At 34.8% G+C, this 19,235-nt stretch overlaps 1 protein-coding gene across 1 annotated transcript in view; it reads right to left on the minus strand.

Moving 5' to 3' along the window:
- The window catches only part of LOC149075635 (interference hedgehog-like), an 87,800-nt gene that overhangs the window by 2,310 nt on the left and 66,255 nt on the right, over positions 1-19,235 (minus strand). The window contains exons 9-16 of the mRNA XM_089243121.1: positions 14,483-14,638; positions 11,505-11,675; positions 8,958-9,170; positions 7,616-7,791; positions 7,278-7,497; positions 5,696-5,920; positions 4,850-4,989; positions 1,067-1,154 (exon numbers count right to left, since the gene is read on the minus strand). Of these exons, the coding sequence (XP_089099247.1) occupies positions 1,067-1,154; positions 4,850-4,989; positions 5,696-5,920; positions 7,278-7,497; positions 7,616-7,791; positions 8,958-9,170; positions 11,505-11,675; positions 14,483-14,638 (1,389 nt within the window). The remainder of the gene's footprint in view (positions 1-1,066; positions 1,155-4,849; positions 4,990-5,695; positions 5,921-7,277; positions 7,498-7,615; positions 7,792-8,957; positions 9,171-11,504; positions 11,676-14,482; positions 14,639-19,235) is intronic.

Here is a 19,235-nt window from a genome sequence, read left to right on the forward strand (position 1 = left end):
GTGCAACAAATGCCACACCTTCAATTCCCCACTCTGGAAGACTAAATACCATTTTTTTTTAAATTTTTCTCACTCTTGAAAACTTTGACTTAGAGGAAGAAAACTTCGAGTTAAGGGAAAATTGTAACATTAAAATACAAAAAAAAGTTTTGGGGCAGAGTAAAAATTTTGACTTAAACAGATATTCAAAGTATCTGAGTTCGAGTTATCGTGAACTGACTGCAGTTATCTTATTTTTTCTTTCCGTTCCCCTGAAAGTTTTGTGCATTCTGAAGCTAAGGTTTAACCAAACTTATTTTTTCCCTCATAAGTTATCCTTCACTTTATCACGCCACAAGTCAATGTAGAAGACTAGGAATTCGCCTTCACTTCCCTTGTGTTGACAAACAATTCCATAATTGGTCTGTAGTAGTCACTGTGGCCCATGTACATGTTGAGCTGCTTTCCAATGGCCTTCCTATAGTGAAGGCAAATGTATGACAAAAACCCTTTTCCATTCAGTTCTTGATCAGTTTCTTTCAGTTGACCAGATTTAAATTCATTTTTCCCAGAGACTTTTTCAAGGGAATGTATGGAACATACCATACATTATAAAAAGTATCGTGATTCACAATACGCATTAGACAGTTCCATTCTCATGGCTCACAATGGCTGAATAAAAAAATAAATAAATGCAACATTTTAGCTTAAAGGCAAAGAAGTCTATCTTGTTTCAGAATAGAATTTAAAAATGGAACGACTGAAGATTTTGCAACCCCAATTATGTGGAAAGCAAAACGGTTGCCCAATTTTACCATCCAGTTTAAAATACATACCATTCAACCAAACGGGAAGTATGGTTACCACATATTGCAAAGAGGACTTTTTTGGATAAAGTTATTATTTGGTTATTATTATCAGAAACCCCAGAGTCCTGATGTAATTGCATTAAGCGGCGTGGACTGCATTATGAAAGTTTATTAAGTATAAAAAGAGATGATCTTTCAGTCTTTTTTAACATTGTTCAATAATGAAATGTTTAGAACACAAAAAAGTTGTTTATAGTATAATTTAAGAAAACTTTTACCTAGCAGAGGTTCCAAATGAGGTGCTTCATTTGTGCTAAACGTCTGCATTCGAATAATTTCGTTGTTGTTTGAGACAACACCCTCGTGCTGCAAGAAAAAAATATATATATATATATATGTACACAGCTATGAGACTAAATGCGGGAGCAAAAATGTGATATTTTGTTCCATACATTATAAAAAGTATTGTGATTCAGCAACGACTATTAGAAATTAAAAATGTCTAAATAAAAAATATGTAGAATTTATTTCCATATGCAAAGTATATGCATATGTGGGGATATATTTTTTTTTATCAATATGCACTAAAAGATAGAAAAGATGCATTTTAAAAACAAGTCTGTTTTTTTATGGGTGATTTTTTTTTATGCATAGTTTCTCATTTTCGGTACATAATTAGAATCAATTAAAAAAAATTTCAACATTTTCCCAGGACTTTTTAAATGCATATTTTGGCATTTTAATGCATGATTTGGTGTTTTAGTGAATATTTTGACATTTTTAAGCACATATTTGCATATTTTTAGAGCATATTTTGCCATGTTTTTAGTGAATATAATCTGAGCTCTAATTATTATACTTTGAAGTTATTTCATGAGATTCATAGTAAGGTCTAATATGAAGTAATGGATTCCTAATAATTCGAGACAATAAGAACCATATAACAACACGCCTAAACTTGAAGGCTTAGGCATGATTCTAAATGAAGGTTAATTAATGGACAATAGTTGAATATTTAAGAGTTTTAAAATCACAGAGCAGTTTCCCAAAGTGGGCAATATCACTCCACCCCTATGTTCTGGTAATGGAATGGTCTAGAGATGCGATAAGCTATGGGCTTAGTATAGGATCCTATGGGTTGGCTTCAGTTTGGGGAGGGGGAGGGATCAGAAAAACAAATTTTTGAAGGAGGGAAATGGAACGAAAATTCTAGTAAATTATGTGATAGAGTAAAGTACATTAGATTACAAGAAAGATTCTGCAGAAACAAATAATGTAAGCATTTTATGAAAACGTCATGAACTTGCACAAAATATAAACATAAAAATGATATGGTTGTAGATTTAATGAGTCAGCTGACTGCTGGAATAGCACATTATGCTCATCTTCCGCATAATTTAGAAAACTAATTATTGCTTCAATTGCTTTCTTTTTTTCTTTTCTTTCTTTCGAACCGAGCACAATTCAGGTCTATCACAATTTATGGGCGATTTACTACCTAGTGAGTTGTGCCGGAGGTGCAACTGTGTGTGTACCTAACAGTCTGAGTACATATGTAGTGTTGTGTTTTGATTTTTCAGTGCTGCCATTTATGTTTTAGAAGGGAAGTGAGCAATGTGTTATGATTGAATTGCATTTGTGCTGTTTCTAGGCCTGTTGCTCTCTGTGGAGAGACTTTTTAATGAGGAGATTGGCTCGCATTCGCACCTTGAAGTTGGAAACCACCGAAAACCAACTTCAGCCGACCACTACTATGGCAATGGTGGGGTTCGAACCCGGGTCCTCGCGATGCGAGTCCGTCACTATGACCATTCGACCACCATAGCTGCAATTGCTAAATTCATTTTTGTTAATGATTTTGAAAAACAACAAAGAACAAAATTAAAATTTTGAACGAAACAAGGAAAGAGAAATTAATTGGCCAGAAAACTATTACAAATAGAATATTTAAAAGATAAGTGTATATCATCTTTCAATGGTAGGATATATTCACATGAATAGGCCTACATTTGCATAGTGTGACGATCATAACTGGATTGTTGTCAGTACCTATCTTTGAGTCGCATGCTTTAAACATTTTTCAACTACTGATCAAAATAAAATTAGAGTAGTAGAGAACTGATAACACTAATTTTGTTCTCAAAGATATTTCAGTGATATATTGGCACTGCTGATTCCAAATTTGGCATTGGTTTTTTCAGAGTGGCTCTCGGTTTTGAGATAAAGTGAAAACAAATTCCAATGGTAATACAGTACAAAGTAACTACAGTGAAACTGTGTATTATGGATAAATACAGTAAATCATTGGCAAAGATATTTCAGTGCTTTTAGTCATTTTTGGGTGCTAATTCCAAATCTAGCATTGGTTTTGCCAAATTGGTTTTATTTTTTTGGATAATGCATTCTCTCAACAATGTGATTGGTATGCTGCTTATGTACTACCATTGAAATTTAATTTTCACTTATTATCACATATCTCGAAAACTAGAGCCAATCTGACAAAACCAATGACAGGTTTCAAATCAGCAGCCCCAATATACCTCAAAACCATCGAAATTTCGTTAAGAACATGAAAAAAAAAATTTTTTTTTGAGTGGTGTGTTCCTGTAAATACAGTCCTACTTAATATGAGGAGACTCTGGAATTTTTTTCTTCTTCTTTTGCTGCAAAAGCTATTCTCAGAATTTTGCCCCTCTGCTACATCTGCCACTTCACTACCATAGCTAAAATATAGTGGGAGAAGACGCAGTTTGGACAAAAATCATAGAATTGTCTTTTTTGCTGTCTTTAAATTTTTGTTTTGTCAGCAAATTTGATTTGTGCTACTCTACTTTGTGCCAGAGGGTATTCGGGGTCAGTTCTCATATGATGAAAGGGTGCAACAGTATTCCAGAACAGGGGTTCTCAAACTCTCTTTGATATAATTCAGAATTCCCCATGCACATGGAAGCATTATCACCGTAATATATATATTATGATAAGTGTGCCAGGACCAGACAGTAATACAGTTGTAAGGGCAATTTTCTTTGGAAGAAAAAGACACTGCAAAGCCCAGTCAACAATGTCAAGTTGAAGAAGCTTCTGTGGTTCCTTAAAAAGAATTTACACTTATTGAATAACAAGCAGATCAGGATGTCGCAAGTAAATGAGGCAAACCACCAGTCGGATCATGACTATGTACATCCACAAATGAGACGAAGTAGCTACATGAGTGGATGAGCTTCGCCACCATTGACACGATCACGATCGTGAAGAAATAAAAAGACAAAATAAGTGACGATGGAAATTTGGTCACATACATAAATATACAAATGCCCTAGCAGTGGATCAGTGATGCAAAGCATATAGCTTCAGCTACGTATAAGTCTCTTACTCAACATTGGAAAGTATGGGAATAGAAATGGGGATTTTTGACAAATGATACCTTGCATGTGGATTTGAAGCTGAAGAATTCATGGAAACATGTCACCAAAAACAGTGAATATTCTGATACTCAATCTCGGTCTGGTGATATCAGTGGGGAGCTGAAATTCATGCACAACTGACATTGGAAGAATATCATTTTTTCCCCTTTTATTGGCAATTTGACAATTCTTATTGATTGATGATAATCCATTCACATATTTTCACTGATTTACTTTCATTTGTTTATTGACAATTCTTAATAATTCAACATGATTTACATATGATTTTTAATAATTTATCATACTTTATTTGTAAATGATTCTTAATTATTTATAACAATTTATATATTGACGATTCAAAATGATTTATTATGACTTATACATTCATGATTATTTTTATTTTTCTTAAATTTTTACATTAACTTGAGAAAATTTGTGAGATTGATCTCTTTTTTCTTTTGTACGTCTTCAGAATTTAATAAAGGCTTGTTGGACTTCTGGATGCACCCATCTCTTGGGGAAAGCGCTTCAAAATCTCCTCTTAGAGATCTGAAGCAGGGTGTTATCGGTCTATCAATGTGCCAGTGTATAGACAATTATTGTTATAAAGGGAATCATTGTATAATAGATTCACTGCAAATAGATATATTTTCATACCTCGTCATCTTTCACTGGACTTTCTGAATTTAGTTCAGAAAGGGGATTAACGCTAATGTTGACTTTATTCACAGGTATATAGCCATTTGTGATGTGACCATTTCCAATTTTGTGACCAGGTTCTTCATTACTGTCATCATCTGCATCCATAAAAAAGAAAAACATAATGTAACTTTATTTTATTTGACATGAACATAATATTATTAAATCTTTTTGTTGATAAATAAGTTAGACATATTCAAATCTTTTCTAAAAAAACAAGAGATGGGCCTGAAATTTACTACTACTAAACCGTACATGCACCTTGTACACATTCCTCTACAGAATTTTTAACTAATTGGTGTATGCCGGTAGGTGCGTGTACATGTTATGAACCTAATGTGACATAATATTATTGTGTAATGCTGCTATCTGCTGTCAATTTTTAACCTTGGCCTGAAAATATATCTATGTATTTAGGTAGTTTTTCCTCATAGTGTGCATCGTGGCAGTTATTGGCGTTGCCAACCTTTGTATGGGAAGTCACAGCCAGTTGGAGATTTTGATTTGTGTTGATGTTTGATTACCTATTCATGCTTTGAAGTGGTTTTTTTTAGTGAAAATATATCTACTAAACTGTTCTGGGGAGCCGCAGGTGACCGAAGTTTAAGAACCACTGTATTTAGGAATTATAAACAATGAGAATGGGAAATGTTTATATTGTTGTTGAAATAAATGTTATTTGAACATCTGAATTTAGAAGCATGCATAGTGTATCATTTTATCAAGTTAACCTGAACACATTAAAGCAACATATTCACTAAATAACATTAAAAATTGCAATATCTAATTGTGAAACACACTCACCTGGAGTTTGCTGCCTGTTGGCTCTCTGCCTAACGTATATCACAACAAAAATGGTAATAGCTATTAGTAGAGCAGCTGATATCACACCCAAGACAATGTGAAGAGTTCCATTGCTTTCAGAGTCTTTCGATGAAACAGGTTCAGTAGCTGATAAACTGGAAGCTTCATCATTCTCAAGATGATGACTTTTGCTATTCCGAGTCCGCACATTCACATTTTCTGACGCTAAAATTCAAAAATGAAATGTTTAAAAAAAAATTTCTTCAGAATTTTATGATTAGCAATATTTGAACAAAATTACTCTTTAGAAAAATATGCAACAAATAAGGGCAATGCACAGCATACTCTGTAAACTCTTGTTACTGCAGACTTACAATGGATGTCCATTTTTGCCCACAAAATCCATAGATTGCACTAAATGTACTTCTTTCAATAGTAATGAAATGTAAAAAGAATAAAAGTTTGTTAAAACACCCTTCTTTCAAAATATGCATTGCAATTTATAGCTGAAATGGTGAAATCTATGGATAAGGCAGGGCGTGTTTTCTCTCGCCCCATACAGTTATGTCATCATTTTAAGTAGAGCTGGATTCAGCACTGATTGCATGGGAAGAAAACATTATTTTAATTTCTGTATATAACGTAGTCAGTTTCATATAATCTGCAGATAAAAATATCTCTAGTTTGAAAAAAATTCATTTTCAAATCTGCAGCAGCGTATAATCCCCCTGTGAAAATTTCATCCATGAATATTCAAATCTTAATTAATGAAAGGGGTTATTAGTCACTTTTTAGAAGAAAGAAAATGTTTTTACCACAGTAGAGCCTTGAAAATTGGAGCCCCATAAGTTTGAGTTTCCCGAAAATCCAAAGCAGGGAAAATTTTTAAATTTTCTTCTTGAGACCTTCTTTTCTCTGCACCCTCCCCCACAAGAAACCAACTTCTTTACACCCGCCCTTTCAAGATTATGTATTGTACAGTAATTTTAGTTCCAAAGGAACTAGGCAGCCCCCACTCAGCCCTATAATAGGTATAATTGGTGTTATAAAATATTAGACTCTACTGTAGTCATATCTATAAACCAGGTATAAATCATTAAAAAATTGTTGTTTTTTTTTGCTGATTATTATTTTTTGAATATTCATTTCTATTTTCCCTCAGGAAAAAAAAGCTGCAGATAAGATGAAATGGTATATATTCCACATTGAAATTTTCCAATGTTTTTTTTTTTAATGTATAATCAGTGGATTATAGGCAGGAGATTACAGTATGTCATTTTTTTGAGTTAATTAACCTTCATCCTTTCCAACTACTACTGTTACTACACTGTATTAGCACGTCATAGGCATTCCTACGGGGGAATTTCTAATGAATTCATGCACACTGGATGTGTTACATGTGCATATACATGGCCCTAATATATTTATGATTCCAGAGTTATGCGTGAGTAACTCAGGTCAAATACTGAAGGAACCAAGAATTCTCTGGGTTATGTAAGTACAGGTTGTAAGTTCATCATTCCTTTGTATAATTTGCTTGTATTAAAACTCTGTATGAGAAATAAATTTTTAGAAAACATACGTTTTGTTTTGCTTGTGTATATATTGGAGAACTCTGATGTTCCGGCAATGTTGAAACACTGAGTTTTGATGTCGTATGAGGTGTCAGGAAGGAGATGGGAAATTATATGGGATCTTGTGCTGGCACCAAGAACTGTAACCTTCAAGTAATCTCCAGCACTGTGAGTTGTACGGTAGTAGATAAAGAAACCCTCAATCGGCACAGAATCCAAATCTTCATACTAAATGCAGACAGAAATAAGAAAGAGGTTATATTACAAAACAAAACAATTAAGCTCATATGGATGAATTAAATAAAAAATGTTAATGTTTATTAAAAATGGAAACATTTGACATTACCTCCCAGTAAAGTGCAATGGCAGATGGGCTTATAGCCTCAGCATGGGTAATGATTGGACCGACAACAGGTTTTTTCATCGGAGGATCTTTATACAAAACAAATTTAGCAGAATTTGGACCCAGTTTGTTGTCATTGTTAGAATACACTGCAGCTATTCTGAATCGATACTTCCCACCTGAAAATGAAAATTTCAATTACAACTGAATTTTTTAAGAACTATGTTGCAACATTTTATGCGCACATTGTAATTTTCCCCATATCACATGGTAATGTGGTATGGGTTTAGATCCCCCAAACGTCTTTAAAATACTACTTGAGGTGAGCTTAGCTAGTGTAACAATTATTATGAATCTGCCATATTATATACACTAAGCTTAACTACGGAAACAATTTGCATGTGTATATTTTTTCCATCATGTGATATTAACTCTATGTGCACATTTGAATTGTGCAAGAGAAAGTGAGAACAAATGAAATTGGTTTTGAGAGAAGTCTAATAATTTTAATTAACTCATATTTTAATTATTTCAATTGAAAGAGAGTTTAAAAAAGGTTTTAATGTTTATTTCAGTTTTTAGGCCCTCTAATGCATTCTTCCTTACAGTACCCCTGGGTACACAGTCAGTCTCATTTACAAAATTCATAATCACACTTCATTTACTCCAGCCAATTTTTTTGATTGATTGATGTAACAAAACTCCAGAATCAAATTCATCGGGTTTTATTTCCTTGATTTCAGCCAATTATTATTGATTTATACACACACTTTAAAATATCTGAAACTGAATGGCTTTTGAAAGCAAACTCTCAATAATCCAGCCCATAAAATATTCTTGTGTTCTCTGGCCAGTTCTTTTGTTTTCTCTCTGGACCAATTTTTTTTACAGGAAAAGCATTTGCATATAAGCCCATATTAGTAATATGCCCCCTGCACAACCCATTTTTTGACTCCAATGGAATAATATGGGTACCAGGTATAATTGTATTTTTCTTTTTTGTTATGAAAAAGAAATGTACAGGTTCATTATGCAAACTAATTTCAGTAAATTTATAAAATATACAATATTATAAACTCATAAAGTTCATTTTTTGCTTTATACGACATTTGGGTAATAAAAAATCTGGCGTAGATAATGCAATGGTTTAAATAATTTGAACGCATTGTTTTTCCGAAGACCTTCCAGTAATCTGGCATACCATTGGTCTTGTATGTGCTGGATTACAGAGAGCCTGCTTATGATAAATAAATTGAACAATTTTTTTATCACAAATATCTTGCATATCAGTACTTTTCTCAACAACAAAAATGAACTCAATACATTGTTTGATTTTGAGGATTACCATTTTTCAATTCAGTCACAGCATAGGAATGGATATGAGCTGCTATGTCTTCGTCAACAGTAACCCACGGGCTATTCTTTTTTCCCATATCTTTATACTGAACTTTGAAAAACAAGATCGGTAGTCCATCATTTCTGGGAACACCCCATCGCACCATCACTGATGTGTCAGACAGTCTAGTCACTTCAGGTCTTGATGGTGGTACCAGTTTCACTGTGTTTGGAAATATAAAAAATGTAATATGTATATATACAGTACATACAGTCTTACTTTGATTAAACAAATGTACTCAATTTGATGAATTTTTCCAAAGTCTGTGAATATATTTGTATTCATCCCAGTAATGGGTTGATACCATCTCATTTTTAAGAAAATTCCACTTCTTAACAACAGAGTTGGACTTCAATTAAGAAGCTGGGAAATTTTGCAGTTAAGTACAAAACTAAGGAAAGTTGTCTCTGCTGTTGTATTTAAAGAGCTTGATTTTTAATGATCTCTCTCATTATGAACCAGTTCTTACTCAATTAGCAGTTATTAAGAATGAGAAGGTGGTACTCTGCCTTTTTTCTTTGATTTAGCAAAGAATCAGGATTTGACTGTATAAACTGTATGCATATAAAGCTTAACTCTAAATAAAATAAAAAATGGATAATGGCCTATAGTTTGATTTGTTAAATTGCAGTTCAGATGACCAAAAATATACACACACAGCAAATTTATTTTAAAAAAAATTGTTGAGGAAATCATATGGGGGATTCATTAGATATTCCAATTATTTATCATTTAAGGTATCCGACTACATTTTGTGTCACTGGTGCTGGAGTGAACCTTAAAAACATTATTTGATAGAAAGTGTCCCAATATGATAAAAACAATAATAAATTTTGGACTACCTACACCATTTTCTATGAAAAAGTCAAATTTTAAGCAAAAAATTTGCATGATATTCCAAGCATGACTTCTTTTGTTATTTTTACAGCACACTCAGCTAGCAATGGTGCAGGTTATGAAGTAAAATTTGAAGGATTGTAAGATATGCTCATAAATTACACTCAAATCTTTTGATTGTACATGTGAATTTTTGGAAATTCATTCTGCCTTTCATCTATAAAACATTTTAATTAGACAAATTACAATGAGATAGACCTTAGATGTGTGATAGACCTCAGATTTTAGTTCATAATCTCGACAATATACAGCAAAATATCATATTAAAATTTCGTAATGACACAATCAATATATTTTCAGAAAACATGTTTTAAATTAAAGTAAACTGTAAAAATAGTATTCTTCATTAAAACGTGTTTTTGTTCACTGACTACTTGTATGTAAAAATGCAACACTTCTGAATGTCTGACCCGAACTTTTTCTGCTGAAAAACTAGAGTAAAGATTTGATACAGAGAGAAATAATGTTACTCGTGGCTGTTCGTGCAAGGCAAAAGACTGGATACCAAGCAGAGATAAGTTTGATGAAGTTTGGAAAGAAAATTCAATGCCACTGTGGGGAATCGAACATTATCTCCTAGCAGTCAGATGAGTGCTCTATCATTCACGATTAGGTAAGCCTACTCTCTTTAAAGATCTGATAATCAACTCAAAGTGAGATCCCCAGTCAGCATGATAGAAGTTATATTTATGATAGGATATTTATATCCTCTGAAGATGACACATTAGTAATTTGTGGTTTTTTTCTTGCTATTTATCTTTATACCATATGTAAATATCATCGTTTAAAAAAGAATAAAAGTGATTTTCCCAATGTCAACTTCATTTTTAATTTTTTACCATACAGGGTGAACCTGACATGTTATGCCAGACGAAAGGGGGTGATAAGGTATGTCTACACTGGTGCATTTTTTTTTTTTTGCGTCAGTGCGCTTTCCACTGGCACACCTGTCATCAAGCATGTCGTAAATCACTAAGGCGTGACTCAAACTTGTTAAAAGGCGACCATTTTTTAAGAGGCATTCCTTTTCCTTCTGATCCACCAGGTGTGGAGAGATTTTCGTTCAATTTCCCTTTCCTTTTCTTGAAAATTCAGTGTTGTTTTCATAAGTTTTTCTCGATTTGTATGATGTCATCCAAAAAAACTTTGATAATTTTGAAGACTTCAGGTCACGTAGTGCATTACGTGATATTACTGAAAGTAAATTTAAGTTAATGGTAATTATAATTGCAAAATTATAAATTAAATGATTATCTCGAAAATTATTTTTTGGTAGAATTTCATATTAAAATGCTGGGAGATTTCTTTTTCATGTTTTTGCGAAGAGCTCGCGTTACGGAAGTTTGCTGTGTAATTATAAAATAATTCACGAGCTCTTCACGGGGCCACCTCAATGCATGGGGCAATCCAGACACCGCATGAGAACTTTAACCAGATGTGTTGGATTATCAGGATTGCTAAATGATGAAATTTTCAGTCAAATAAATAATGACAAAATTTTAGTCACCAATCAGAAGAAGAAGACTGACAATTTCAGTAGAAAACTGAAATTGAGATAGAAATTGGAAATACAAATATGTGAATTGAACATTATATTACCTCCCCGGTGTTTCTTTCTCTTTCTGTTTCTTTTGCCAATCAGATCATCATCAGAGTTTGAATCATCCGTGGGATCATTGTTATGATTTGGATGATGCTTCTTTGGTGAATGTCGTCCACCTTTCCATCGATGGAACTTTGATGAATGGCCAACATCATCTGTTTCATAATCTGAAAAATAAAAAATTAAATTCAAAATTTTGGAAGATGAGGCATTATTTATGTAATTATTTATAATGTAATGTGATCCTCGCATATTCCCAAAAGATCTGTATGATCTGTGCAGGGAATTTGTTAATGTTAGTAGACATCCATACCTAAAATGTGATTGATTCGAACCCAGACCTGCACAGTCAGAAGCTAGCTACGTAACTACTGGACTGCCAGGTAGCATTACTACATAACTGAAATATTATGTAAACCTTTGGGATGCCAAACTTTGCCTCTCAAAATAGTTACATGAAACCACAGGTTACAAAAAGTGTTTTGGTTCTGGGTTCTCTCCCTCCTCCTGATTTGTTATGCGGCCAATTTAATGTTCAAATGCGCACAGCATTACTATTAAATCTGAAGAGCATTTCACAGTTTTAAATTTTGTAGTACAGATTTCAGTGGTCCCTGCTCTTCAACAATTTTTTTTTCTTTTTGTAATTTAATCGTTTTCATGTGTAAAGTAGCTATTTTCTCAAAATGATCTGAGGGCCACATTAAAAAGATCGGATGACCATGGCTTAAAGACCCCTGCTTCAATCTATATCATCTGGGATCAATTATTAGTTTTACATAATTACATTTTTCCCATTCTTTATGCCTACTCATGCCTGATTCAACTTGAATGTATATGCTGGAGTGCTGGAAATTCTCACAAGGAAAACTGAAGCTTTCTTATACTTTATCTGTTCAGCAAGGATCAATTGTATATCATATGTTATTTACCTTTTCTTTTCTGTTCCCCCAGAGGTATATAGGTAAGTTTTTTCTTTAAAGCTCTTTTCTATTAAAGTGACAAGCCAATCATTGACTTTCTTCTTTTCAAGACTAGCACAGTTCTGATTTAACAGCATTTTACTACCGAATGAGCTGTGCCAAAAATTCCCATGCAAACCTAACAGTCTGAGTATGCATTTAGTGTTTTGCATGAACTTTTAGTGTTGTCATCTATTTTTCACGCTATGAGTGAAGCATATTGACTGAATATTTCCACAGTAGGCCTGTTGCTCTCTGTGGCGAAACGCTTTAATGGGGAGATCAGCTTGCATTCTAACCTTGAAGTTGGAATCACAGAAAGCCAACTTCAGCTGACCCAAATTGCGCCAGTGGTAAGGTTCGAACACTGGTCCTTGCAGTGCAAGTTTGTCACTATGACTGCATGACTGCCTAGTAGTATTGATCTCTGATAGGACACAGAAGTAAACCGCCAAAGGGAGGTGGTCCCCCAAAGAGGTACCACTATATATTTAGTCATGCCATTAGCTAACTGAGAATCCATTCAAATACAATAGCAAATCCTCAGATGCACAATTGCCTTTGACTTAGATTAAAAATTTCCTATGATATGTGAACTGAAGGGTGCTTTCATTTGTTAAATATAGTTGGCAAATCCCTTTTTCCATGATGACATAAACAGACAATTTTTGAATTTATTAAGGGAACTGACTTCCCTCACCAAAACTCTGGAAGAAAAAAGTAAAATTTAAAATCTTAACCTTCCATATTTTGAATTTTTGTGAAAAAAAAAGAGTTTGAATTTCCCTGCGTTGAGATCATGTGACTGAGGGGGGGGGGGGGCCATTGAAGCAATCGAAACTCTCAATCATGTTCCTAAAACCAATCTGAGATAATTCTATCCCTGTGGGAGGGTGCATTGTCCTGCTGGAAATAGCCATAATCATCAGGAAACATTATGGCCAGTAACGATGTGAAGGTAGGCACTGACATTGATAGATGTTTCCAATGGAAATAAGGGACCAAGAGCATACCACAAAAATGCTCCCCAGACCACGATTCCACCGTCACCTGATTGAACAGTTGCCATGTCGGATTCATGGCTTCATACTGCTTGCACCACACATGGATCCTGCCAGCAACGTCATGGAGAAGAAATCTTGACTCGTCATACCAGACAACTTTCTTCAATTCATCAAGTGTCCAATTTGGTTCTCTAGCCCAAAAAAAAACCTGTTTTCTTTGGTTTTGCAGCAAAATCAAAGGGACTCTTGTTGGTCCCCAGCTATTAAAACCAATGTATTTTAAGATCCGTCTTGTAGAGCATACAAATATGCTATCCTGAGTTGTACTGTGCTGCAATTGGTTGCTTTGTAGCTCTTCTGTTGCTGCACACAATGCGTGTCATTGCCTGGCATCTTTTTCACTCACAAGCGATTTCCACTCAAATTTTTTAGACTTAGCTGCCATTCTTTGAGGACTCGAGATACTGTTGTACGAGAAAAGTCAAGACAGTTAGCAGCTTCTGAGATACTGGAACTGCCCCTTCTGGCACCCACAATCATGGCACATTTAAAGTTGCTCAAATTTCTCATTTCATGATCAGTGACAGACCTGCGTTGTGCTTGGTTTGAAAGAAAGAAAGAAAAGAAAGATGTTTCATGTGAACAGGTAAATTGTAATGTTAACCGATGCTTCTGACCGGGAGAAAACTTTTTATCAGCAAATCTGGTTTATTACATCAGCGCACATGCTGCACGGATGAGTCGAATTTTGAGTGAGGGGTGTTCATAATTTTTCGGCTGCTGAGTGTATTTTTAATGATTATGTTGCTCATAATCACACAAGTAATTTTTTAGTGCAGTAAAAAAATAATAATTAATGTATGCAGGAAAACATTGAAACAGATTTAAATTTTTAGTTCATGTAAACATAAAATATATATCACCTACCAGAGGCAGCACTAAACATATAAATATAAACTTTAAAAAAATGTAGAGAAGCTCAACAAAAAATATAAATACTATACATACCATCATAATCATTATCATCGTTATCATGGTCAGTGCCATTAGCAGATGAAACAATAATGTGACTGTTGGCATATACTGTTCCAAGTTCATTTGTGGCAAAACACTGGTATACACCGGAATCGTGTGAACTGACATTCTGAAGCACCAACTCTGGATCTAAATTAAAAAATATATATATATATATATATATATATACATCATTGTCTCAGTCTGAAATCTCTGGTCATACCATGAACTCAAACACACACCTGTGTTTTTAAACTCAACAAAATTTAATTCTGTGAGAAGGGTGATTCAATAATGCGCGCAATAACACGCAGGGGAATTACATCAGACAACCTCCCACTGGAGGGTTGTTACATACCCTCTCACACATTTCTCCCCTTCGAGAGGGAGAGAGACATAATAATAATAAGAAATACACAAGAAAAGAAAAGCGAAAGTTGACATCAACTCCATCTTGTGTTGGGAGCAAAAGATAAAAAGTTAGGCGTTTCCATCCCGCCCAGCGTTGTAATACTAATTACAACCAATATATATTTAACACAGTACAAAAGAAATTAAAAAATGCTTGAAATCAAAACTTGTACACAATACATATTGTAAAAATAATTATGAAGAATCATGAGCATATAACTATAATGGTAATAATACATTTGCAAGATAAATGCATCTTACTTGTGTAGGCATATCCTATCTTAGGCATCAAAATGAACTGAAACAAATCTAAACACATAACTGCTGCAATCAAACACGCGTTGCAATTGATTCAAAATGCAACAAACATATGTACAGTCAATTCAAATTAATATCCATTCTGAAAAGCTTAAAAAAAAAAATCAATATCATATGCAATGAAATTATGCAGCTAAAATGCACAAATGAAAATACTAAAATATATCCGCTAAAATATGATAAACACAAACACTAGATAAAAAAGTACATGAAGACAAAGTCACTTCATTTCTCTTGAAGAGGGAGCAAACAAATTTTTGCTATGGATCGTTTGATTAGTCCTTTTTTAGTTCGTACAGTCACAACGCGAACCTTGTGATCTGGACCTGGAATGATTTCTTCGATTCTTCCAAGTAACCAGTTACACGGCGGCACGTTATCTTCCTTGACAATCACCATGGCACCTGGTTGCACATTAGATTTTGAGAAGTGCCACTTATTTCGTTGCTGGAGCGAACTTAAGTAGTCCATCTGCCAACGCTTCCAGATGGTCTGAACGAATCGTGTTGTGAGCTGCCATCGAGATAGTCGGTTATCACCAAGGTGGCACAGGTCAGGCTCAACAAAGGTGTTAAGCGATCGTCCAATCAAAAAGTGAGCTGGTGTTAGGACATCAAAGTCATTAATGTCTGGCGATAGAGGTGTAAGTGGTCTGGAGTTCAAAATTCCTTCAATTTGGGTCATAACAGTTTGGAACTCTTCCAACGTGAGTTTGGAAGACCCAACAGTTCTTTTGAAATGGTGCTTGAAGGACTTGACACCAGTTTCCCACAAACCTCCAAAATTTGGAGCTCTTGGAGGTAGGAAATTCCATGTGATTTCCTCGAAGGCGAAAAAATTAGCCACAGATTCATCAGGTTTCACAACCATCTGATGAAGATGTTTCAACTCTGTGTTGGCACCGACGAAATTAGTGCCATTATCGCTGAATATTGATGAGCATTTTCCACGTCTAGCAAAAAACCTCTTTAGACATGCAATAAATGCGTCTGCTGTCAAATCTGACACGAATTCTAGGTGGATTGCTTTAGTCACAAAACACACGAATAAAGCAACATAGATTTTATGCAATTGACCCCTTCTCTGACCCTTGAATTTTACGTAGAATGGGCCACAAAAATCTACTCCACAAACGTTGAATGGAAAAGTTCTGTTTACTCTTTCCTTAGGCAAGTTGCCCATTATTTGCTCAAGAGTGGTCGGTTGTGCACGGAAGCATGTTACACACTCATGAACTATTTTTCTTGCAAGGTTTCTTGCACCAACAACCCAAAAAGTTTGGCGAACGAGATGCAGTAAGGTTTGAGAACCTACATGCAGGTGTTTACGGTGATAGTATTCGAAAATCAGTCTCGTTAGTCGGTGTTTGGCTGGTAGAATTATCTGGTGTTTTTGATTGTACGAAATGTCTGCTTCATTTATGCGACCACCAACGCGAAGCAATCCTTCCTGACCGATGAAGGGATTAAGATTTTTCAATTTGCTTTTAGTGGTGACTTGAGCCCCTTGCTTCAAGTTCCTCAATTCCTCACCGAATTCTCTTTGAACTGTCTGAATTATTTTTATTCTTGCCACGTCAAGTTCTTGGGCAGTGAGTGGACCTGATTTTTTGTCTGTCTTAGATCTCGCATTAGAACAAAATCTAAGCACGTAAGCAACTATTTTAATCATGGCTGTGTATCTGCTGGCTTTCGTTATTATGGGTGTTATAACATCATCAACACTTGCTACCAATGAATGTTCAACGGATTTCTTGAATTCACTAGCAAATGTCTCATCCTCAGCTGTGAACGTAGGTGGATCTAAATCAAAACTAAGTTCTGATCTCAAATAATCAGGACCGCTCCACCACAATTCATTGTGAATTAGTTTGTCAGGAGACAAGCCACGTGACACCAGATCTGCTGGATTGTCTTCGGATCTAACGTGGTACCACTTATGCATACTAGTTATTTCCTGAATAACTGCCACTCTATTGGCTACAAAAGTTTTCAACAAATGAGGTGAGGTGTTTATCCATGTCAGAACAATTTTTGAATCTGACCACAAAATAATTTTCTTAAGGTCTAACCTTAGAGATTCTACGACCTTACTGATCAACTTGGACAGCAATACTGCTGCACACAATTCTAAACGAGGTATAGTAGTCACCTTGAGTGGAGCCACTCTTGACTTACTACACAAAAGCTTAACGCTGTACACATTTTCAGAAAGACACCGCACGTAAACTGCTGCGCCATAAGCCTCAGAAGAAGCATCGGCGAATCCATGTATTTCAATTGATCGACCTTTACCAGATAAGCAATAACGATCAATGCATACATCATTAACAACATGCAGGGCAGTAATAAACTTGCACCATTCGGTTGCTTCCTTTTTTGGAAGCGTATTATTCCAGTCCAATTTCAACAGCCACAAACGCTGCATGAATATTTTGGCCTTAACTATGATAGGCCCTAGCAAACCCAAAGGGTCAAACAGTCTCGCTATATCCGAGAAAACGGTGCGTTTGGTGTAATCGGAAGATAGGTTTGAGTTTACCTTGAACGTGAAATAGTCCTTTTGGGGATTCCAAGCCAAGCCCAATGTTTTCACAGTGACATTGTCCTTGGCATCAAAACTGTATCCATTCTCGCCATGGTTGACTGCGTTTAGCAGTGTCGAATTGGAACACCACTTGTGAAGTGTCATTCCACAAGTTTGGAGCATCTGTATCAATTGACGCTGAAGCTCTAGAGCAGTGGTTCTCAACCTTTTTTTGCCCATGGCCCCCTTTCAACCATTTCTCATCCCTGTGGCCCCCTTACGAACATGACTAATTTTCTACTCCCCCTTTCTTTTCCCCGCCCCCCCCCCCCGGTTTTGCCATTAGAAGATAGTTATTCAAAAATTTTCTTAAGTGTAAATATGTTTGAATTGAATTTGATTAATTTTTAATTTATAAAATAACGTAAAAGAAAAATAAACATAATAGAATACAGTAAAAAAATAGAATACATTATTTTCGATCAATGTAAACTCTACGCTTGAAGACGACACAATGTCATCAAGTTACTGTACTGGATGAAATTTTTATTATTTCCAAATTAGTTTTTTGTGTGTAAATAATTATGGTTTTTCATTGACAAATGTCAGTTGTAGCTTCCAAAATACGCATTTTTATAATGATAAAAATCACAAAAAGTGGTAGCAAAGCAGTTTTATTAATTTTATTCTCTTCATGCGGATAAAAGTAGTAATGAGAAAGTAGCCACACAAATGAATCACAGTTGAAAAGTTCAACATTTTCAACAATATATGTCACAAGGATATAGGTTCATGTTGTAGCCCTACTCTGAATTTAAAAAAATGAACTAAAATACGTTTGAAAAATTTTTAAATATTTGTTTGAACTATTCGTTCCAGAAAAATGCCGCACTGACAAAACTGTTCATGTGAACATAATAAAGATTCATTATCAGGATTTCTCAAGCCCATCGGAAAATATAAATAATCAGATCCTCAAATAAGAAAATTATCAGTTTGTTGACTTCAATTTCGATACGGTGAAAATCTGATGTTTCGTTGGATGACAAGCTGCCTTCAAGTGGCTTTTTGGTTCATAATGTGGCCTCTCTCTCGCAGGCGAATGAAGCAACGTGAAAAACGGCATTCTGAATGAATTCCATTCTGAATTCGCCGGCGTGAATGAAGCAACACGTAAAAAAATAGTTTGAGATGAAATACAGTCGACTCTCGTTTTTCCGAACATCGTTATAACGGAAAAAATATCGTTTTAACGAAAATTTTTCTAATCCCCCGGATAAGTTTAAATAGGAACAATATAAAAATATGGAATTCCTTTGTAACGAAATTTCGTTATTACAAAGTGATTTCTCCGGTCTCGGAGTTCATTATAATGGGGTTTGACAGTATTCCCCCCCCCCCCCACCAAAAATAAAAATCTGACATTTTTGCGCTAACGTAATTGAACTTCGGCAATTTATTTTGAAAACAGTCCTTTTACTTTTATAAATTT

Source organism: Pholcus phalangioides, unplaced genomic scaffold (genome assembly GCF_987345545.1).
Source record: "Pholcus phalangioides strain wild (caught in Gottingen) unplaced genomic scaffold, Ppha-v1.0 ptg000015l_1, whole genome shotgun sequence".
In the NCBI taxonomy this organism is placed as follows: Eukaryota; Metazoa; Arthropoda; class Arachnida; order Araneae; family Pholcidae; genus Pholcus; species Pholcus phalangioides.